The 23,622-nt window shown below is 46.5% G+C and overlaps 1 protein-coding gene across 1 annotated transcript in view; it reads right to left on the bottom strand.

Annotated features, from left to right (window-relative positions):
- LOC142494352 (uncharacterized) overlaps positions 1 to 23,622 on the bottom strand; it is a 117,082-nt gene that overhangs the window by 72,617 nt on the left and 20,843 nt on the right. Inside the window, exons 3-4 of the mRNA XM_075598910.1 lie at positions 11,798 to 11,830; positions 5,341 to 5,451 (exon numbers count right to left, since the gene is read on the bottom strand). Of these exons, the coding sequence (XP_075455025.1) occupies positions 5,341 to 5,451; positions 11,798 to 11,830 (144 nt within the window). The remainder of the gene's footprint in view (positions 1 to 5,340; positions 5,452 to 11,797; positions 11,831 to 23,622) is intronic.

The raw sequence follows: 23,622 nt of genomic DNA, 5'->3' as shown, positions 1-23,622 counted from the left end.
AAGAACCCTTTCCCTTGTTGCTGGTGAAATCTCATTTCCCCCAACCTTAAGGGATGCCCCGAGTCCACTGTACTGCATGTGGGATGAGTAGTTCTTTTGAAAGCTCCTTCTATTGACCCGAAATATATTTGTATATAGTTATCATATACCCACTTAGACACCTCTTTTCTAAGGTAAACAAATGTAATTTAACTAGTCTCTCCTCATTAGTCAGATTTTCCATCCCTTTAATTAATCTGGTGGCTCTTTTCTGCACTTTTTCTTGTTCCATAACTTCTTTTTTAAGGAGTGTTGATCAAAATTGTACACCATTTTCAAGCTGTGGTCTTATTAATGCTTTATAAAGGGGAATAATTATGCTTACTTCCCTTCCATCCATTCCCTGTTTAATGAAAGATAAGATCTTATTTTCTTTTGCAGCTACTCCCCGACATTGGGCACTATTGCTAAGCCTGCTGTCTACAAGCACTCCTAAAAACCTTCTCCATTATTATTATTAACATTTACTTATAACGCGCCAACATATTCCATAGTGCAGTACAACAGGTTTGGAGGACGAAAGACAATAAAATATCAAACATTAAGATACATTGCTACAGTAGGTAAGGAGGGCCGTGCCCCAATGAGCTTACACTCTATTAGGAAGGGTGAGTGGAAACATATGGTACAGTGGGATGAGAAGGTTGGTGTGTTTCTGATTGTAACAGAGCAGCTGTAACATCAGTGAACGGCATCAGATGGCTGACACCCTTTGGCTGCCACCAAAGGCTGCCGCTTTTGGGTTGATAGCAAAGTTTGGGGAGCGCAGATTATCACCAAATATGTAATGTAAAAAACATAAAAACACAAATAATGCAGATGGTTTAAATATGGGAGTTATAGTTACTAGAAGTAGTCCTTTAGGATGTACACTCAAATTCCGAATTAAGAAATAAAGCAATTCCAAAACTTTGTTTGGTGCCTGTGTAGATAGTGTCAACTCCTATGGTCGTGGTCTGGTCAGACGATCGGTTTTGTGGTGTTCTCAAAAAAATATGGAAAAGACCGTAGTACGATCTGTATGTTCATGAATTTATAACAAAGTATTAAAATCACACTTACATACAAGGGTGAAAAAGTTGCATGTAGGACTAAAGTTGTAATCAGTATCTCTGATTACTGACTCCTGACGAAGTAGAACACGTGCGAAACGCGTTGAGTTGCCAGTATTGCCATTTCCTGCTCTGCCGTGCTGATGTCCAGTGCCTACCATTCCTGAAATCCACTGCGTTCCAATTGCCGGAAGTGACGTAACCGGGAGACCAGAAGCATCACAAGCCGGAGAGACGCCGGAACACGGAGCAAGCACCCTGAGGGACAGCCCCGAGCAGCAGTAATCAGAGATCCTGAGTACAACTTTAGTAGTACATGCCACTTTTTCACGCTTGTATGCAAGTGTGATTTTAATAGTTTATGTTATAAATTCGTGAACATACAGATCGTACTATGGTCCTTTCCATCGTTTTTTGAGAACACCACAAAACTGATGATTGTCTGACCAGACCACGACCATAGGAGTTGACACTATCTACACAGGCACCAAACAAAGTTTTGGAATTGCTTTATTTCTTAAAGCTGAAGATGTTGGCTGCAGAGGTTCTGAATTAATTCAGCTGGGCTATGCATGTCCAGTAGTCCAGGGCAATACAAATTGCAGAATTATACGGAATTCCATATGTTAACCCTTAGCACGCAGTTTCTGTGCAGAGGGGAGCAGCTCTTGGGGAACCATTTCAGATGTCCATCTTCAGGGCAACGCATATGTAGGCCAAAGAGGGTTGACCTAATTTTGCCCCATTAAATTTGTAAGTAACCTGTTTATTATTGTTTCCCAAATGCATAATCTTACTCTTTACAAATGCTTAATCTGTATTAAACCTCACCTGCCATTTAACTGTCAAAGTTTCCAGTCCTTCTCGAGAGAAATTACATCTTGCTATGATTTCACTACCTGACACAATTTAGTGTCATCAGCAAAGAAGGAGACTTTCTGTCTATGCCAACCCCAAGGTCATTAATAAACAAGTTAGAAATCAGGTTTCCCTATACCGATCCCGGAGGTACTGCACTCACAACCTTAGCCAAACCAGAAAAGGTTCCATTTATGATGACTCTGTTGTCTATTGTATTTTTACCATGACCAATTTGCACACTAACCTCTTGTGTGGAACCTCCTGCTAAATTCAGGGCAAATAATGTAGTCCAGTTATGACGGCATGTCGTAGAGTTAAAAAGTACTGAAGAAGGTGGACATTCTTTATTGCGTAATGTCACAATGAAAGTATTAGCCAGTTATGTAATAAAGAGTATATGAGAGCTCTAACAGTCTTGGGTTCTATCAGCAGTCCGAATAAGTGGATTATAAAAGGCAGCCACATCAGGAGTGTGGAATAAACCAGTTGTACCTAATGTGGACTCCCTCTTAACCCTACCTGTCTTTCTAACTATCGACCTGTCTACCTCCTGCCTTTTGCCTCTAAACTCCTTGAACGTCTTGTATTCTCTCGCTTGCTCCATTTTCTCAACACCTATTCTCTCCTAGACCCTCTACAATCTGGCTTCCGCACTGCTCACTCTACGGAAACAGCCCTCACTAAAATAACTGACGACCTCCATGCTGCCAAAGACAGAGGTCATTACACTCTGCTCATATTACTCGACCTCTCTGCAGCATTTGACACAGTGGACCACCCTCGTCTCCTTCACATTCTCCATACTCTAGGTATTCGGAACAAAGCTCTATCCTGGATCTCATCCTACCTCTCCCATCGTACTTTCAGTGTCTCTTCTGCTAACACCTCCTCCTCCTCTATTGATCTCTCTGTGGGGGTACCCCAGGGCTCTGTATTGGGACCTCTTCTCTTTTCTCTGTATACACTCTCTCTAGGTGACCTAATAACATATTTTGGGTTTAATTATCAACTCTATGCTGACGACACACAAATATACTTTTCAACACCTGACCTTACACCTGGTGTACAAACCAAAGCTTCTGAATGTGTCTCTGCTATATCATCCTGGATGGCCCTCCGCCGCCTTAAACTCAACATGGCTAAAACAGAGCTCCTCATGCTTTCTCCCAAACCTGGCCCTACTACCTCCTTCCACATTACTGTTGGAACTACGTTCACCCAGTAGCCCAAGCACGCTGCCTAGGGGTCACACTCGACTCCTCTCTCACATTCGCCCCTCACATTCAAAACATTTCTAAAACCTGCCGCTTTTTCCTATACAATATAACAAAGATACGCCCTTTCCTCTGTTGCTCGACTGCTAAAACTCTGACTCAGGCCCTCATTCTCTCCCGTCTTGATTACTGTAACCTCCTGCTGTCCGGCCTTTTTGCCTCTCACCTGTCTCCCCTACAATCCATCCTAAACACTGCTGCTAGAATCACTCTACTCTTTCCTAGATCTGTCTCAGCATCTCCTCTCCTGAAATCCCTCTCCTGGCTTCCTATCAAATCCCGCATCTCACACTCCATTCTCCTCCTCACTTTTAAAGCTTTAGACTCTTCTGCCCGTCCTTACATCTCAGCCCTAATTTCTCGCTATGCACCATCGCGACTCTTGCGTTCTTCTCAAGGACGTCTTCTTTCTACCCCCTTTGTATCTAGAGCCCTCTCCCGCCTTAAACCTTTCTCACTGACTGCCCCACACCTCTGGAATGCCCTACCCCTCAGTACCCGACTAGCACCCTCTCTATCCACCTTTAAGACCCACCTTAAGACACACTTGCTTAAAGAAGCATATGAATAGCACTGTGGTTATTCTGAACACATGATACATAAGCTTGGCCCCCTGCAGACGCACTTACCAGAACTCCCTCCTACTGTCTCTGTACGTTCTCCCTACCTCCCAATTAGACTTTAAGCTCCTCGGAGCAGGGGCTCCTCTTCCTTAATGAAACTTTTATGTCTTAAGCACTTATTCCCATGATCTGTTATTTATATTATCTGTTATTTATTTGATTACCACATGTATTACTACTGTGAAGCGCTATGTACATTAATGGCTCTATATAAATAAAGACATACAATACAATACAATACTCCATTAAATAAAAAAAGATTTGGGGCAATAGGGAAGTGGATAAATTAGCTAGTCTTCTTAGAGGTAGCAGACATACATTTGATAAACTATGGTTCCTTTTGATCACATTTGCTAGTCACTTTCCATATGTTTCTCCAATTGTCAGAACCTGACAATCTCCTGATCTTGTCAAAAGCCTGGAAGGTATACTATATATGTCGTTACTACACGTTGAAAGAGGTATTAAGGATGCTGAAGAATCCCTCTCCTGGGATTTTTTTGGTTCTTTTCACCAGTAATACACCTGAACTTGAAATGTATATACTCAATTAGTACGCATTATATGGTGCCAGGGTTGGTCACTGACTGGAAGTCCACCTGTCCCCCGTCTCCCAATTATTTTATGTTCCCTCCCTTCTCCCTCCTCCTTGTTCAAATGTGTTAAAACTGAAGATTAAGTGATAAAGAAAAGGTGGCCTGGATAAGGACCCCAACTCTCTTCTCACAATTGAGAACGTTGGTATGTTGATATTAATAAACACACAATATCCCAGCAAGCTCAAGAACCCCAAAACCCACCACATAATTTATAAAATATAAATATTATGTCAAACAGGCGATCCAGTGAGCGTGGCCCCAATACATAGAACAATAAAAATGCTCAACGCTACATCCAGTTTGACAAAACACATACACGCATACCCCGCTTTAAGGACACTCACTTTAAGTACACTCGCGAGTAAGTACATATCGCCCAATAGTCAAACGGCAGCTCACGCATGCGCCTGTCAGCACGTCCTGAACAGCAAAGTTGAACTCACTACCTGCACCGAAGCTGTGCACAAGCGGGGAGACTATAGAGCCTGTTACACATGCATTATTTACATCAGTTATGCACGTATATGACGATTGCCGTACAGTACATGCATCGATAAGTGGGGAAAAGGCAGTGCTTCACTTTAAGTACATGCTCCGGTCCCATTGCGTACGTTAATGCGGGGTATGCCTGTACGGCAATACTTCAGTGCTGATATTCTCATGAGTAAGGGTAATTTAGTTAAACCCTTTGGCCAAAGCGTTAAAAGCCTGCTGCCACGTCACGGCATGACCAGTATGCAGGTCCTAACACTAACTAATAAAATCCTCATGTACCTCTCAGTGAGGGAAGATAACCACATTGGGTCTGTTATACTAGGAATATGGGAAAAAAACTGCAACTAGGAAAGTGGGGCGGGGCGGGCTTAAACCCTTGAAGACATGATGTTCTCACCTGCCCAGGGCATTGAGGGAGACATCAAGTTCCAAGAGGTTCTCAAAAGGCAGGAGGCTGTCAGCCTGTAACTCCTCCAGCTCATTCAGAGATACATCAAGTTTAACGATCCTAAGGAATAAGAAGCATTAGCATCACAACAACACATTGAAGCTTTTGATTTTTCAGCAAAATTAGTTTTCATGGAAGGCCCAGAGTTTCTCTTAGCAATGGATACTGCTCCCAGGCCCCCGCACATCATGTTTAATCTGAAATATCATGTTTTCTTCCCACAGAATGTACCTCATGAGAAACAGAAACTATCCAGGGGAATGAATGGCATGAGATTAACAACAAAACAAGATAACAACGAAACAGATTTTAATGTGTACGAATTATCAACTAACAGACACAGTACAAACTCACAGTGACCTATGCAAGTTGGGCCAGCTTGGAGTATTGCGGGGCACGGTGCACTGTGTGTTCACGTGGGGCAGTGAGGACATCACATGATGATGTCATGTAACGTGTGGGTCCTACAGCCTGCCCTCAGGTCACGTGACGTTGCATCGTCAAGGTGGCGCATCTTCACGAGTAGCAGGAGATGCCTGCACTTACAGAGGCCCCGCACTCTCCCCCGGTGCATTTCCGGTAATCACAGTTTAAATGTTAATTTAACCACCACATTTAAACTGTGATTACGGAAGTTGGGCCAAGGAAGAGCACGGGGCCTCTGTAAGCGCAGGGCCAGGTGCATTCGCACAGCTGGCTCTGCCATTCAGCCGGGCCGTTTCCTTTTCTATGAAGTGAACATTTCTAGTAACCGAATTAATCCTGGAGATGTGTAGATTTGTTGTAGGTTGGAATACCGTTTAGGAGACCAACATGAGATCTGCATAGGTGGAATTATAATATATGGGGACTTTCAATACCTCACAGGTCTCTTCCTCAAATGTGCTGCAGCAGCACTGAGGGAAGTAAGAATATATATCCAAAGTCGATAAGTAGGGGTGCCGATAAATCTGCATGGAGTCTTAAAGTGGCCTGGTGAGAGGATTATCTTAATTTAGCAGGAGCTGAGTATGTTAAGTTAGAAACGCACCCCAACTCACCTCTTTTTTTTTTTACAGGATTGGAACAAGGGTGTCCCCCAGAGCTGAACCTCACTAGTTTCTGCTCTGGGGACCACTTACTGGTGAAGCTACTGATGTTACTTCCTGGATTTTAAAGGAGATTTAAATGGCCATCCAATAGGATGTCACAACTGATGATGTGAAAGCATTCTATAGGGCAGAGATATGGCAGCCATGCTGTTTCCCCAACGGGAGATTTAAAACGTGGTAACTTACTGGTAAATACAGTATTACAGGAATGAGGTGGGCCTGAAAATAGTGGCATTTGGCTTAGGGGGACCCCTGGTTTCAACTCTGTTTAAAATTGGAGGCTTACACAAAACCGTGTAGGAGGAACGGCTCCTTTTAAGATGTAAGAGTTCTGTGAATAGCAGAGGGGTGAAGAAGACTTAGGATATTGGTGGGCAACAGGCCCGCCGGGGGACCTCTGGACTTTCAGCTACGTCCCCCCCAACCACTGGCCACCCAGCAGCTTGCTCTTCCTCTCTCCTCATTACAGAGGGAGTGGGTATGTTTCTGGTGTGGTTTGTGACTGTCTCCCACTCTGTGAGCTGCCTAATGACACTACTGGTCACTAGTTCCCAGTGAGAAGAGTGGGACAGTATTCACCAGTGTTAGCATTAAGAAGCTGACTGGAGGGGTTGGAGATACGCTCCAACCCATGCTGTAATGACACATACATACATACGTCCTTCCAGAAGAAGTGGCAAAAGCAATAAAATTCATGAAGAATGGGAAGATTCCCGAGGAAGATGGAATTACAATTGAGATCTTGAAAGAAGCTGGGGAAGTAGAGAAAATCCTTGCAAAACCCTTTAAATGCTGCTTGAAGAACCGGAACATTCCTGAACAGTAGAGTAATGTCATAGTAATCCTCATTCGCAAGAAAGGAGACCTATAAAACCTCAAGAACTAAAGACCAATCAGTCTAATTCCAATCATTTCCAAGATTTTTATGAAGATACTCACTAATCGGTTGCAACAAACCATGGACTTCACCCAACCTAGGGGACAAGCGGGATTTCTCAGTGGATACACAATGGACCACATCCAAGTCTTACAAGGAGGGATTTCCCAAAGAAATCAATATGATCTATCACTCATTTTATGATTGCGAAAAAGCATTTGGTTCTATCTACACCACATTGGTTCTACATGCAATAAGAAGACAAAGTGTGGTTGAAACGTGCATTGATATTATAAAGAACATTTCTGAACATACCACCAATAGATTACATAAAGAAGATACCAGCAAGATAAGGATCAGCAAGAGTGTGCGACGGAGACACCATGTCACCAACACATTAGGAAGAAAAGGAAATCAAAATCACTGGTGAATACTTGAGTCACCTACGATTTCCAAACTACATAGTTATTTTTGCCACAAGTCCAAAAGGCCTCCAGCAACAAATCGAAGAACTTGCCGAAGCAAGACAAGTGGGCCTCCATATGAATCTCAGCAAGACCAAAGTGCTGTTCAACAAATGTGTAAACTCTGCAAAGAGCTAAATACATGGAATAGAACTAGAAGAAGTCCAAGACTATGCCTACCTTGGCCGGCAAATAACAATGGATGGGAACCTTCTGAATGAAATCAATAGGAGAATGAAGATGAGATGGAGCTTATTTGGAAGAAACAAGACCATATTTCAAGGGAACCTTCCACTGAGCCTCAAGAGGAATTTTTTTGACTAGTGTATTCTGTCTGTGCTCATGTATGGAAGTGAAACTTGAACCCTAAATGTGAATATAATTCAGTAGCTTCAGACAATTTAAAGAAATATGGAGTGATGCATGCTGGATATTATCCGGAAAAACATGAAAAATAATTAAAGGGTTTGAGACCGAACAAGGGTGAAGAAATTAAAATGGCAGTGGGTCGGACAGATCACAAGAAGAAATGGCTATTGTTGGACTAAGGTGGTACTCGACTGGATTTCAAGAGAGATTAAAAGACCAAGACGATGACCAAAAGTAAAATGGGAGAATGACATAAAAAAATGTGTTGGAGCAACATGGAGAAGAGAGGCTGTAACCGCAGTACCTAGAAGCTAATTGGGGAGATCTTCATCCAGCAGTGGACCGAACAAGCTGAAGATGATGATATACATACATAATACACATTATGTACATTATACACACACTGTGGCAGATTGCCCATTAGGACCTGGCCAAGGGCAGCAAAATATTGGGTCGGCAAAAATGTCCGCCCCCATACACATTTGTCGTGCTCTCAGGCCTGATAGGAAGTCACTTACATATGCCGGGCGCCTCTTTGCTGTCTCCTTGCTGCCGCCCTCTTCCTCTTTCCGATTCGCAGTGTCAAAAAACGCCACGGACGTCACCAACGTGACGTCACACTGCGTTACGTTGGCAACATGACATCGTGGCGTCATATAATGTCACATTACCATGGCAATGAGACGCCGTGGGACATCACTTTAGTGACATCCGCGGCGTCATTTAACGCTGCGAATCGGAAGGAGGAGGGGGCAGCAGAAAGGAGGAGGCCGGCATATGTAAGTGCCTAGTGGCAGCGGATTTCGAAATCTGCCGCATGTAGGTTATATGCTGCTTTTTTGAGGGCTTAAGGGCTTTGAGGTTTATCATGTTTGCTACCACTGCCTTAGGTGGACACTTTCTGAAATATAAGAGCAGGAAGTGCATTACAGCTTGCCATACATCATAAACTAATATCATGGTTCAAACTGTTGTTTCTAAATATATTTTATTTACCAAGCGACTTCTTTCCTGTGTTTCTTTCAATCCCTTTGAGACTAGTACAGATATTGCTGCACATTTTCAAAAACAAAGTGCTTTTTTTATGTTTTAACTTTGTTTTTCCCTTCTTTTCTTTTTTTAACCCCTTTGCTACCGCCTGGGCCAGCAACGCATTGCAAATTGCTAGCCTCTCTGGCCATGAAGGGGTTAATCTCTTAGCTGTCTCCTTCTTGGTTACACGATACAGGGCCAGATGCACAAAGCGCCTTTAAAAATCAGGGCCAATAACATATGATGTTACGTAAATAGGTAACGGGTATCCACAGAGCTGATTATATGCGAAAACAACGACCTTCACCAAAAGCAGTAACGTAGAGATAATTGCATTAGCGGGTACGTTAATAGCGCAGAGACGCGTGAAGTAATACAATGCACATTAGGAAAAATGGAACGTTTCACCGCGTTCCATACATCTAACAAGTGTGTTTAGTCATATTATATTAATGATAATATATATTTTGTGCTGACACGTAACTATTTTAATAGAAAGTGCTAAGTGCCAGACCAAAGCAATATATCCGACTACACTTTTTACTTTTACTTTAACACGTGTAGCACTGCTTTGCGAATACTACTTTACTTAAGGGGTTAATGGTAGCTAGATAGGTTAACTGCAGTATAGCTACAGTGTAACAGCCATCCATCACCTGGTATTGAGTAGCTGGGCAGATACCTAGCCACACCCCCCCTTCTAGAAGGTGCCTAATGAAATGATGTCACTAAATAGATACTTTGCAGAATCTATACCCCTCCCCTAGTAGCCATAGTGATGTCACTATGGGGTATATATTAGGGATGGACTATTCTATGTCTGATCCCAGGAGGTGAACAAGAAGAAGGATCTCATTGTAAATAATATTGGTCTTGTTAGCCAGTAACTATGGGTGTTAAATTCAGAGAGACCCTTTGTCGTTTTTCAAGCTCGGGAAGTTCCACTCCTAAAGATAGAGCCCCTCTATATAGCCTTGAGCATGTTCCACTCACAAGAGGGGATGGACAGGTACTCCAGAGGAGGTTCCTCAAGCAAGAGTCTTGGGAGTATCACCCCAGAGTAGCTCTGGTAAGAGGGCATCCTGCCTGGGGATTCCAGTAAGTTGGGAACAGCCATCACTCAAGTAATGGAGTGTAACTTTACAATACTAACATGAATGTGCCTCTTTGGGGAAATGTTACCTGAGCACCCCAAAGAAAAAGATATATATATATATTAATAAAATTAAAAGAAAAGTTCCTGGAGCCCTCTGTCTTTTCTTCTGCACGAATTCCAGCACCCTGAGGGACAAGGTAAATAAGAGACACTGAAATGGACAGTGGATTACTTTGGAGTGGCACTCTTCTGTTGGCCGGGTTGGAAGAGGTGTGCGCGAAACGCGTAGGGTTGTGGTCTAGACAACACATTGTGGAGCACGGAGCCTAAGTGAACTTAGCCACCCTCTCAGACGGCGGACGCCAATTCGGGAGAAAGGTATGGTTGGAGAGCGGTAAAACCATTTTTGAAGTTGCCGCCAAAGTGACAGAGGCAAAGATATGTGAGACTGCTTCACTTCCGGGATCTGGTGCAAGGTGCCAACGCCGGAGGAACAGCCGCGTGGAATCCTTTGGAGCGCCAGTTCTTTTGCCCGCGCCACACATCACCCGCCGGTGTTTCAATACATTATACTTATACAAGCTGTGCTTGTCTGTTTCTTTCCCCCCCGCCCAATCTTTTCAAGGTTTCCCCCGGTTAGAGGGACGATTGACATTGGACTTTTATACCCTAGTACCCACGGACTGAGCACGCCAGGTATATGGTCACTTATTGTCCATAGATCAGTCTAGTTGAGCACGGTTCTTTTGTGGGTGTTACATGTCTTTATAGTGAATGCTATGAAATAGCGTTAGGATAATCATGGCCTGGCTGGGTATAATGGCAGGTTTTGGTGTGGCCTATTTATCAAACATACACAGCCCCCTGTAAGCTCAGAATCCAAACCCCCACACCATATATATCTGTGTCAAAAAGGAGCACTACTGGGATGAAAACCTCAAGTACTGTATATAACAAAAGACAAAAATGCCCAGTGCTGCATCCAATAGAACAAGTTATACAACGAAATACTTATCGTTTTTTCTTTACACGCATGAGGGCCATTTAATTCCATTCTGTGGCCAACGCATTTTAAGCTGCAAACCACACGCAAACTCACTTATAAAAAGAAAAACAGGTAAGTATTTAACTATACAATTTGGCATACTGGAGCTAGCATTGGGGCTTTTTGCCTTTTGTGACCTGTTAATTGTAACGTTATTTCCCTGCACTAACATTGATTGGGTTCATGATTCGTTCATCTGATTTGCATATATGTAAGTGTGACATCAGAAAGGAATGTATCAACATGCTACTTCGGGTTAACTCGAGGTTATCGTAACGTTCTTTTGTTTAGTGCACAGGCATTAGGAATAACGTAGCACTACGGTAATAACGGTTAACGTTACGTTCAGTAGGCCAACGGAGCTTCTGGGCCACAAAGTCTAGAGACCCAGAGAGCATGGACTTGTCCGTGTGTCGCCTCCCAAATCCTTACCTCTCGGGAAACCCTGTGACTGGGAACGTCTCTCTGTAAGAAAACACAATACAAATAGGTCATATTGAAGGAAAGTAGGAATAGCATTGCTGATTTCATTACATACGGGATTTATATACATACTATTATTATTATTATTATTATTATTATGTTGCGTCCAAATTCTAGCGCTGAAAAGCAATACAAAACATAAAATGTGCATCACATGTACGGGGGTCGTTATGGGTCTTCATACATGGGACGCAACATGATTTGTTGTGCCAAATTATTTTGGACACGTTTCGTCACGGTGAATACCCGATTAATACAATTTCAATGAAACCAGAATTGTGTGGATTTTTTTATTTATAACTAGTGTTAGTAAATATAAATGATTAGTGTAATGTTATGTTAAATAGCAGTACTGTGAAAATAATACATTTCGTTAACCTATGAGACATCCTGCTACATGAAATAAAACATTTTTGGTGACACATACAGTACCGTAGCAAATTCATTCCGCGCTAACACCATTAACCGTCTGTAACAGGGGACTTATCCCTGTTCACAAATGTGCCTCTAATCCAGCAGTGTGGTGGTTAACTGCTGGTAGGCAATTAACTAACACCACCTGGCTGATTACAGGTGTACACCGTCTTTTAAGTGTTGGACTTGGTGGAGAATTTTAATACACTTTTGATTTTGTGACACACAGAAATATTATTTTATAATACATACCATTTACATTTGTACACCAAGCGCAGTCTACTTCTGTGCGCCAAAACAAAGTAAAAAATATACTTTTTTGACGCAGCTGGTGCAGATGGAGAAAGTGCACTAGAAAGGGAGTTTTACTGTTTACTATGCGCCAATTTTGCTTTGACACATAGGGCAGGATCAAAATGACCCTGTGCTGAGCCAAACTTGCCCTGATACATAAACTACATATGTGCCTTAATCTGCTACAGTACTAATGTAATCCCTCTATTCTAAAGCAGAGGTGGCCAACTCCAGTCCTCAAGGGCCACCAACACGTGAAGTTATATATATATAGTGTGATTCCACATTCCCGCTGCTGGGTCTTTTGTCCCATAGTCAAGGCAGGAAACTCTATATGACAATAAACAGGGTTTATTTACAGGGGATAAAACAAAACAGCAACCAAACACAATGCCTAGCTGCTCTTAGGGTGCTAACTAACACTGGTGTTAGTCCCCAACTACTGGCTGGAGGGCTAAGCCCCTTACCAACAACAACATCAAAACAGGCGGCATATGCAGGTAATTTTACCTGCTAGCTCCCAGTTCTCTCCTGACTGGGATACGGGAGGAAAAGTCCAAGCCTTGTCCCAGGCACATCCTTCTGGGAAACTTGATTCACCGTTGCTCACCTTGTTCACGGCCACAGGGTCCTGCAGGTCCCAGGCACGCCCTTCTGGGCAGTCCCCACAGCCTCGTGCCCTGACTCTCTGCAGGTTCTGGAACAGGTAGCCAGACCAACCAGTCTCCTGCTGGTTGGGTAAAAGTCTCTTTCCCTCCTCCCCCCCCCTCTCTGGGGAAAGCAATCTCTCTCAGTGTGGGGCTGCCTGCCTGCTTTTTAAAACCTTTGTTCCTTCAGGAGTTCTCTGCCAATTAGCTAAACCTGTAGCTAGCCTCTCCAGGAAGAATCCACCCTCCTGCAACACTGGAACCTATACTAGCTCCAATACTCCAGCAGATAGAGACAGTGACTCTATCACAATATGCTTCAGCCACAGAGCCACTGATGGAGCCACTTGAACGTCACCTGTTGGTGGCCCTTGAGGACTGTAGTTGGCCACTCTTAGTCTAAAATATACTCGCCAACTCTGCCCATTGTTCACTGAGACTTTAAAGCAGCAATCCTCTCTACGAAAAGAGGTTTCCTCTCCTTTTACCATTGTGAAGTCCTATTGTTGCTGTATTTAAAGGAGCAGTTCCTCCCACTCATTTTTTTTATACTAGATGAGAATTGGGGGTTCCCAGAGCTCAATGTGGCTCCCTCCTTACCCCTTGCCCCCGACCCCCCTCCCCGAGACATATGCTACTATTTGGAGCTCTAAGGACCCCCACGATTCCAGAGATACTTACCAGTGAGGTTTTAACCTCCAGGGAAAACAAAATGTCTGCCAAGTCTTGGGCCAACAGGAAACTGCAACATCATTGGTTGTGGCTTCTTATTGGATAGCTATTTAAATCCCCATTAAAAAAACAGGAAATAGTACTGGTACCTTCACCAGAAAGTATCTTGGTCCCCGGAGCTGAATATAGAGCGATCCTGTTCTAGAGGACCCCCCAAGTTCCAATCCAAAAATGGAGGATATTTAGGGTGGGTTGCTCCTTAAATGGTTCCCTTGAATTTGTGCCTCCCAGGAAAACTAAAAAGACAAATGCGAGCCACACACAACAATGGTGCCACACGAACAGCTGATACAAGGGACAGGATTAGCCGGTAAACACTCAGCAAAAACTACCGTCTAAAAAACATGCAAAAAAATTACATAGATTAGCACAATATAAACTGACAACCAAGTACAACTGGTACAGTTTATAGTGATTTAAAAAAAAAGGTGCACTCCCTTGATTTGCATAAAGTTATTGCCACGGGTGTATGCCCAAGATCCAAGTTACAGACGAAGCATCGATTCTGTCCAAATAAATCTTGTCTATGTTTGGACCTCTGGGGTGCTGCTCTATTCTCCCCTTATAGTAGAGTGGCACCTTATACAGTTTGTAGTTATGACATCGATCGTCCTGTATCAACATCAAACACACCGCTTGGAAACTGCTCTCCCCCACTTGTGTTTTTTAACCCGACCACGCCCACCCCTCCCCCACAACCCCCACCCTTCCCCCCACAACCCCCACCCTTCCCCCCACAACCCCCACACCCCCACAACAGCAGATAATCTCAGTCAATATAAAGAGATGCTGTGAGAGATTGATCGTTATATCCATCAGCTCAGGAGGCCACATCCTAGCTGTAAACCCTGCTAGGCTGGTGGCAACCAGCTCCTAATTGGATAAGGACTGTTCTTTAAAAGGCAGAACGTTGCTCCCTGCCAGTGCTGCCCAGAACCTGCATACAGACATGTTCAACCTTCCCAGAAAAGGATTGCCTGAGACACAGCTGGGCCTACAAAGGAAGGAGTCAAACAGTAAAGCCAAGAGTGGAGAGAACAGGGAGAGAGCGGAGAGAAAACGGAGAGAGAGCGGAGAGAAAACGGAGAGAGAGCGGAGAGAGAGCGGAGAGAAAACGGAGAGAAAACGGAGAGAGAGTGGAGAGAGAACGGAGAGAGAGCGGAGAGAGAACGGAGAGAGAGTGGAGAGAGAGCAGAGAGAGCGCGGAGAGAGAGCGGAGAGAGAGCAGAGAGAGAGCGGAGAGAGAGCGGAGAGAGGAGAGAGAGAGAGCACAGAGAGAGTGGAGAGAGAGCAGAGTTTGAGCACAGAGAGAGCGTGGAGAGAGAACACAGAGAGAGAGCAGAGAGAGAACACACAGAGAGAGAGAGAGCGGAGAGAGAGAACACAGAGAGAAAGCAGAGAGAGAACACACACACAGAGAGAGAGAGAGAGAGAGAGAGAGCGGAGAGAGAGCAGAGTGAGAGCATAGAGAGAGCGCGGAGAGAGAGCACAGAGAGAGCGGAGGGAGAACACAGAGAGAGAGAGCGGAGAGAGAGGCTGTCCTGGAACTAGATTCCATATTCCTCTGTCTTCCCCTTTAGTTATGGGATTCATTTCTCCCTTCTTTAGTTGCCTGTCAGTTTCCCCTGTCCCAGCAGCAACGCTGTATGTAAAATGCAACATTATTGCAACATGTCGTTTACACAGCCTGTGTTGGTTGCCTGCAGCTCATATTCTCCTAGCTGAGAGTGGGCTATTCCTACCCCCCTGTCCTTGCTGACAGTTAGTATAGTCCCACTTCCTATCTAGTGTGACCCTTACTCCTCATTTCCTTTTGACCCTGGACTCTGAGTGAGTAACTGCCTGCTATCACCCCAGCAAGGCCTTTTTGTTTTACACTGTCTCATCATTGATACACTGCACAGCAGACAGAGAAGCCCTCTCTCCCCACACTCCATCTACAAGCACCTATCTCCCTGTGTTTTCCCTCAATAAAACCAAGAAAGAGAAAAGGACTTGTCTGTGCTTTGGAAGAGGTGAGACACGAGTTAAGCTACCTGGAGTCATTCACACACCATTCGTGACCCTGGCTTCAGGATAGTAAAACAAAGACCTGTGTTGGGGAATCACACAGCAGCTACTACTCAAAGACTTTATGCTATACAGAATAGTCCCTGCACACAAGGCAGCAGCTTTGCAAACAGACTGTACACCCAAACCTAACTGCCTTTTGCTCTGTCTGAGTCAACCCGCTGCTCAGCCCCACAGTGAGGAGCCCACGGACACCTGTAAGTACAGCTACCCCAACGCTGCACGCTGCAGGACACCGCTCGGCACCATCTGAGACAGACGCCCTTCGCTGACAAGGTAAAAGACCGCACGCCACACGCACTGGCAAAAGGCCTACACACACCTACAGCATGGCAGAACTCAGAGCCTCACCAGACATCACGCAGGAAAGCGATCTCTCAGACACAGAGACCGCCGCGCAACTACAACAGGCGCAGGCAGGCGCAAGGCCTAAACGGACAGTCACACTGACACAAAAGGCCCGCGAAAAATATGAGACTGACATTGAAGCGCACCGCGCCAAATTAGAGTTGGCCTGGGAAACAACCGCACTTGGGGTATGCAATGTCGCCGGCGCTGGCAACTCTGTACAACAGCTCGAGCAGGCAATAACTCAATTAAAGACTGATCACGCACGCTACCAAAGACTGTCAGAGGCATATGCCACTTACCTGGCCAGGGCTAACACCGGTGAAAGCCTGCAAGAAAGAGACTTACAAAACAACATTGATCTTGCACGTGACAGCCGCGTGCGGGCCGCCATCACAGATGCGCAAAGCGTGAGAAAAGAGCTCCTCCTGGAGACCGCGTCACAGCGCTCCAGCGCATCCAGACACTCATCCAGGTCAGCAAGATCAGCACAATCCAACGCGTCCAGCGCAAGCACTAGCGCTACCAAGGCGCGAGCCACCGCAGAGGCCGCACGCGCCAGGGCCGCATACGCTCAGAAAGAGGCGACCATGAAATTAGAAAGGGCCCGCTTGGAAGAGGAGGAGCAGACAGCCGCCGCTGCAGCCGCTGCCACCGCCACTGCCAACGCCGCTGCAGCCGCTGCCACCGCCACTGCCAACGCCGCTGCAGCCGCTGCCACCGCTACACGGAAGAAAGCAGAGGTGGACGCCAACCTAGAGGCCCTAAATCAAGAAAGAGAAGCTGCTGCCGCCATAGCCCAAGCCGAAGTCCTAGAAGCAGCCGCGCAACAGGACGGCGGGGAGCAACCGTACAGACGGATTGCCTCAGAGGATCCAGCTCGACGCACTGAAGACTATGTAAGGAGCCTCTTCAGTGTGAACACAAGCGCACCATCTCAACACGGATGGGGCGACTCCACAGATACCGAAGACTCGCCAGGACCACGAGGAGAAGATGCTGCTCCATCAATGGCACGTGCTGCCTGGGATAGCCACAGCCACAATAGTGATCCGCACGCCAGCGCGCACACGGATGCACCACCACAGGCTCGCAATCCAGGTACACCCACGCGGGAGAAAACAGCCCCTCACACTGGCCAGCAGCCATCACGCGTCCACGCCAAGGAAGAGGCGACCGCACAGACCGTCCCAGCAACTACCTCAGAACGGGGCAAACGCGCCGATGTCTCAGGCCTGACAGACATAGCCAAGTACATGATCCGGCGCGACTTGGTGCACGCAGGACTCATCAGCTTCGACGACCGCCCTGAGAACTACCGGACGTGGAAGTTCACGTTCAAAGACGCAATCGACAGCTTGGACTTCTCAGCAAGGGAAGAGCTCAACCTGTTAGTTAAGTTCTTGGGGAACGTATCCAGGGAGCAAGCACAGAGACTTCGGACGGCAAACGCACATCAACCCCAAGTAGGTCTGGACCTAGTGTGGGAAAGGCTAGAAGAGACCTATGGCAGCCCTGAAGCAGTCGAGGATTCACTCTTCAAAAGAATCGAGAGCTTCCCCAAGATCACGAGTAAAGACTACTCGAAGTTACGAGATCTTGGAGACCTGCTGCAAGAACTGGAGTTCGCAAGGAAAGACCATTCCTTAATAGGTCTCAACGCCCTAGATTCAGCTCGTGGAGTGAGACCCATCCTGGAGAAGCTACCCTTCAACCTCCAAGAAAGGTGGCTTTCACAAGGTTCCAAATACAAAAGGGAGAAGCAGGTTGTCTTCCCCCCATTCTCATTCTTCGTGAGCTTCATCTGCGAAGCGGCAAAGACAAGAAACGACCCCAGCTTCGTCTTAGGGGCGCAAACCACATCCAGCGTTAGCCACCCGAGGAACGAAAGGTCAACAGCAAGGCACAAGGACTCCAGAACACCCATCTCGGTCCACAGGACGGACGTGCCCCCTACGACCCACGCGAGTCCCAGCCAGACGGCCGACAGGGACAAAAAACCAAGGGACCTTAACAAAGAATGCCCTATCCACAAAAAGCCGCATCCACTTAACAAGTGCTTCGGATTCAGGATGAAACCCATAGAGGAGCGAAAGAACCTACTCAGGGAATGGGGAGCCTGTTTCAAATGTTGTGCTTCCACAACTCATTTATTCAAGGACTGCAAAGAAGCTATGAAATGCACAGAGTGCGATAGCGACAGGCACATAGCCGCTCTACACCCGGAAGCTATGAAGCCCAAAGCAAGCAAAGCCCCTAACCCTCCGACAAAGCAGGGCGGGGAGGAAGAAGTGGGAGACACACCCCCCCCGACGTCAGTAGCATCCAAATGCACAGAAGTATGCGGAGAAGGAGACGACGGTAGATCTTGCTCTAAAATATGTCTGGTAGCAGTGCACCCAGAGGGACAACCCCAAAGAGCCAAACGGATGTATGCAATCATCGACGACCAGAGCAACCGATCGCTGGTCAGGTCAGAATTCTTCGATATGTTCGGCATACAAGACAGTACTTCTCCTTACACTCTCAGAACGTGCGCAGGGCGAATGGAGACTACAGGGAGAAGAGTGAATGGCTACACCATATGCTCAATAGACGGCAAAGTGAGCATGCCCCTTCCCACACTCATCGAGTGCAATCACATGGCGGAAGATAGGACTGAGATCCCCACGCCAGACGTGGCGCGACACCATCCCCATCTAAAAACCATTGCCGATCATATCCCACCACTAGACGAAGATGCCCAGATCCTGCTGCTACTTGGCAGAGACATCATGAGAGCACACAAGATCCGCGAACAGCGAAATGGGGACCACAATGGCCCAAGCGCCCAAAGGCTCGATCTAGGATGGGTGGTAGTTGGAGAAGTATGCATAGACAGGATACGAGGACCCGACAACGTAGGCGCCCTACAGACGAACTTGTTGGAGAACGGTCGTATATCCCACTTCAAACCTTGTCCGAACCACTTTCAGGTCCACGAGAAGCTCGAGACCAAAAGGAACTACGGAGACGCGCCTGTGGCAAGAAAATACCCCAATGACCTAGGGAGTACAGTGTTCCAGACAACAAAGGACGACGACAAACAGGCGCCATCAATGGAAGACAAAGAATTCTTGAGGTTAATGGATAAGGAGCTCTTCAAGGACGAATTGGGCAGTTGGGTGGCCCCACTACCTTTCCGCTCGCCAAGAAGACGCCTCCCAAACAACAGAGACCATGCTATGTCTAGGCTCGCTTCGCTCCGCCGTAACCTACAAAGGAAACCGGAGACCAAGGAACACTTTGTGGCCTTCATGCAAAAAATCTTCCACAGTGGCCATGCAGAGTCGGCGCCCCCAATGAAAGAAGGCGAAGAATGTTGGTACCTCCCGTCGTTTGGCGTCTACCACCCCCAGAAACCTGGCCAAATCCGAGTGGTATTCGACTCCAGCGCTCAGCATCAGGGAGTCTCCCTAAACGATGTTCTCCTCACCGGGCCGGATCTGACGAACAGTCTTCTGGGAGTGCTGATCCGCTTCCGCAAGGAACCTATCGCCGTAACCGCAGACATTCAACAGATGTTCCACTGCTTCCTTGTGCGAGAAGACAACCGTAACTACCTAAGATTCCTGTGGTACCAAGATGACGACGTAGAAAAAGAAATCACGGAGTACCGCATGAAAGTGCATGTCTTCGGGAACAGCCCATCACCTGCAGTGGCAGCCTACGGCCTCAGAAGAACGGCCCAAGACGGAGAAGCAGAGTTCGGGAAAGACGCCAGGAGCTTCGTCGAAAGAGACTTCTATGTGGACGACGGATTAAAATCAGTTCCCACCGAAGAAGAAGCCGTAGATCTACTCAAGAGGACACAAAAGATGTTAGCGAAGGCCAACCTAAGGTTGCACAAAATAGCTTCCAACAGTGCCACAGTGATGAAGGCGTTTCACGCAGATGATCAAGCACCAGATCTCAAGAATTTGGATCTGGGGACCGACACGCCTCCCATACAGCGGAGCCTGGGGATAAGCTGGAATCTTAAAACAGACACCTTTACGTTCCAGGTAGCCATCGAAGAAAAACCCTTCACACGTCGCGGAGTCCTGTCCACCGTTAACAGTCTCTACGACCCGCTAGGATTCGTGGCTCCTGTCACTATACAAGGGAAGTCCCTCCTCAGAGAAATGTCCTTCGAAAAACAGGAATGGGACACCCCACTACCTCCAGAAAAACGGAAAGAGTGGGAAACGTGGAAACACTCCTTGAAGGCCCTCGAGCAACTTCAAATCCCACGCCCCTATTCACCTATATCTCTCACCGCCGCACACAGCAAAGAGCTTTGCGTGTTCTCAGATGCCTCCACCAAAGCTATAGCAGCGGTGGCCTACCTAAAAACCACGGACGTGGATGGAAGTTGCCACATCAGGTTCATCCTTGGCAAAGCTAAGCTGGCGCCACAACCTGACCATACTATACCCAGACTCGAGCTGTGTGGTGCAGTGCTAGCAGTAGAACTGGCGGAGCTTATCGAGAATGAGATGGACAGCAAACCAGATGCCGTCAAACTCTACACAGATAGCAAGGTGGTACTGGGATACATCTACAATAAGAAAAGGAGATTCTACGTATACGTAGCTAACCGCGTAGAAAGAATCAGGAAGTCAACCCAACCAGAACAATGGCACCACGTGCCCACAGAGCAAAATCCCGCAGATCACGCCACCAGATCAGTACCCGCATCTCAACTGCAGAATACGTCGTGGCTCACAGGACCAATGTTTCTTGCGCAGCCTGCGGAAACGCTACCAAACCCAGTTGACGATTTTGAACTAGTGGATCCCGAAAAGGATACGGAGATAAGGCCCCCACAAGTATCCGTGGTACTCACCAATGTATCGCACAAAAACGCATTCGGATCACATCGATTCCAACGCTTCTCAAAGTGGACGGCCCTTCTGCGAACAGTAGCCCATCTCGGGCATATAGCCTCCTCCTTCCGCCAGACACCAGACGGTAAAACTACCGGTTGCCACGGCTGGCACATCTGCAAAGAGCTGCGCACCGTAGAGGAAATTACAAAGGCTAAGGAAACTGTTCTCAGTCATGTTCAAAGGGAAACATATGCGGAAGAGATCAATTGCATTCGCGGAAAGAAGAGTGTTAACAAAAACAGTCCACTTTGGAAGTTGAATCCCTTCATCGACAACGACGGCCTCATGAGAGTAGGAGGCCGCCTCAATAAGTCCCAACTGAGCAGGGAGGAAAGCCACCCTCTTATCATCCCTGGCCGGCATCACATCGCCACTTTGTTGGTGCGCCACTACCACGAACAAGTCATGCATCAGGGACGACACTTCACCGAAGGCGCCATTAGGGCGGCGGGCATTTGGGTCGTTGGCATGAAAAGGTGCGTGGCCAGTAATCTCCACAAATGTGTTAGGTGCCGAATGCTGAGAGGCAAAAGCCAAGACCAAAGGATGGCGGATCTACCTGTCGACAGACTTAATACAGAACCCCCCTTTACCCATGTAGGACTTGATGTATTTGGGCCCTGGATGGTCATCTCGCGTAGAACTAGGGGCGGACTGGCAAACAGCAAACGATGGGCGGTACTCTTCACCTGCATGAGTACACGAGCTATACACATCGAGGTTATAGAATCTATGGATGCTTCAAGCTTCATAAATGCCCTCAGAAGGTTCTTTGCAGTCAGAGGACCAGTTAAACAAATACGCTCCGATTGTGGTACCAATTTCGTTGGAGCATGTAAGGAATTACAAATAGACACTAAAGATAATAGAGACAATAGTATCAAAAGATACTTGCGCGACCAAGAGTGCACGTGGACATTCAACCCTCCTCACTCCTCTCACATGGGCGGAGCATGGGAACGCATGATCGGGGTAGTCCGGCGTATCTTGGACTCTATGATGCTAAAAAGCAACCTGACTCGACTCACTCACGAAGTGTTAACCACATTCATGGCCGAAATATCAGCGATAATCAATGCTAGGCCTTTGATTCCAGTGTCAACGGATCCAGAATCGCCAAGTATTTTGACGCCAGCAATGCTGCTAACCCAGAAAGTAGGGAACATCCCCACCCCAGTCGAAGGCTTCCACTCTAAAGATATGTACAAGCGACAGTGGAGACAGGTGCAGCACTTGGCTAACACATTTTGGGATCGCTGGAGACGCGAGTATCTAGTGACACTCCAAGAACGCCATAAATGGCAAACGGTTAAACCGGACATCCAAGTAGGAGACGTGGTTTTGTTGAAAGACAAACAGGTAACAAGAAACGAGTGGCCCATGGGACTTATAATCAAAACCTTCCCAAGCGAAGATGAAAGGGTCCGCAAAGTGGAAGTTCGGGTGACCCAGAACGGGGTCATTAAGACTTTTTTGAGACCTATCACAGAGACTATCCTCCTAATGCCAAAATCGGACTATCACAAAGAAGAACTGGCTACCAGTTCTATGGAATCTGAGAGACATTGTGGTGCATCAAGCTAACCTAGAGCTGTGCATTCACCTACCTTACCGAGATGACAAGGAATTAAGCTGGTGGTACCGGACGGTATCCCATCGTTATGTGGACATGAGTTTTGCATGTTATGTTGTATTGCACATATGTTCCACACATACCTAAAATAGTGGTATCTCCAGATACCAGACGGGGAGTGTCCTGGAACTAGATTCCATATTCCTCTGTCTTCCCCTTTAGTTATGGGATTCATTTCTCCCTTCTTTAGTTGCCTGTCAGTTTCCCCTGTCCCAGCAGCAACGCTGTATGTAAAATGCAACATTATTGCAACATGTCGTTTACACAGCCTGTGTTGGTTGCCTGCAGCTCATATTCTCCTAGCTGAGAGTGGGCTATTCCTACCCCCCTGTCCTTGCTGACAGTTAGTATAGTCCCACTTCCTATCTAGTGTGACCCTTACTCCTCATTTCCTTTTGACCCTGGACTCTGAGTGAGTAACTGCCTGCTATCACCCCAGCAAGGCCTTTTTGTTTTACACTGTCTCATCATTGATACACTGCACAGCAGACAGAGAAGCCCTCTCTCCCCACACTCCATCTACAAGCACCTATCTCCCTGTGTTTTCCCTCAATAAAACCAAGAAAGAGAAAAGGACTTGTCTGTGCTTTGGAAGAGGTGAGACACGAGTTAAGCTACCTGGAGTCATTCACACACCATTCGTGACCCTGGCTTCAGGATAGAGGCCTGTCACAGTCCGGACTGCTGGAGCCCCCCGAAGAACTCTTGTGGGATACCGAGGCAGAT

Source organism: Ascaphus truei, chromosome 5 (assembly GCF_040206685.1).
Source record: "Ascaphus truei isolate aAscTru1 chromosome 5, aAscTru1.hap1, whole genome shotgun sequence".
Classification (NCBI taxonomy): Eukaryota; Metazoa; Chordata; class Amphibia; order Anura; family Ascaphidae; genus Ascaphus; species Ascaphus truei.
Note: the sequence above shows the minus strand (reverse complement) of the source record. Positions and strands in the feature narration are given on the sequence as shown.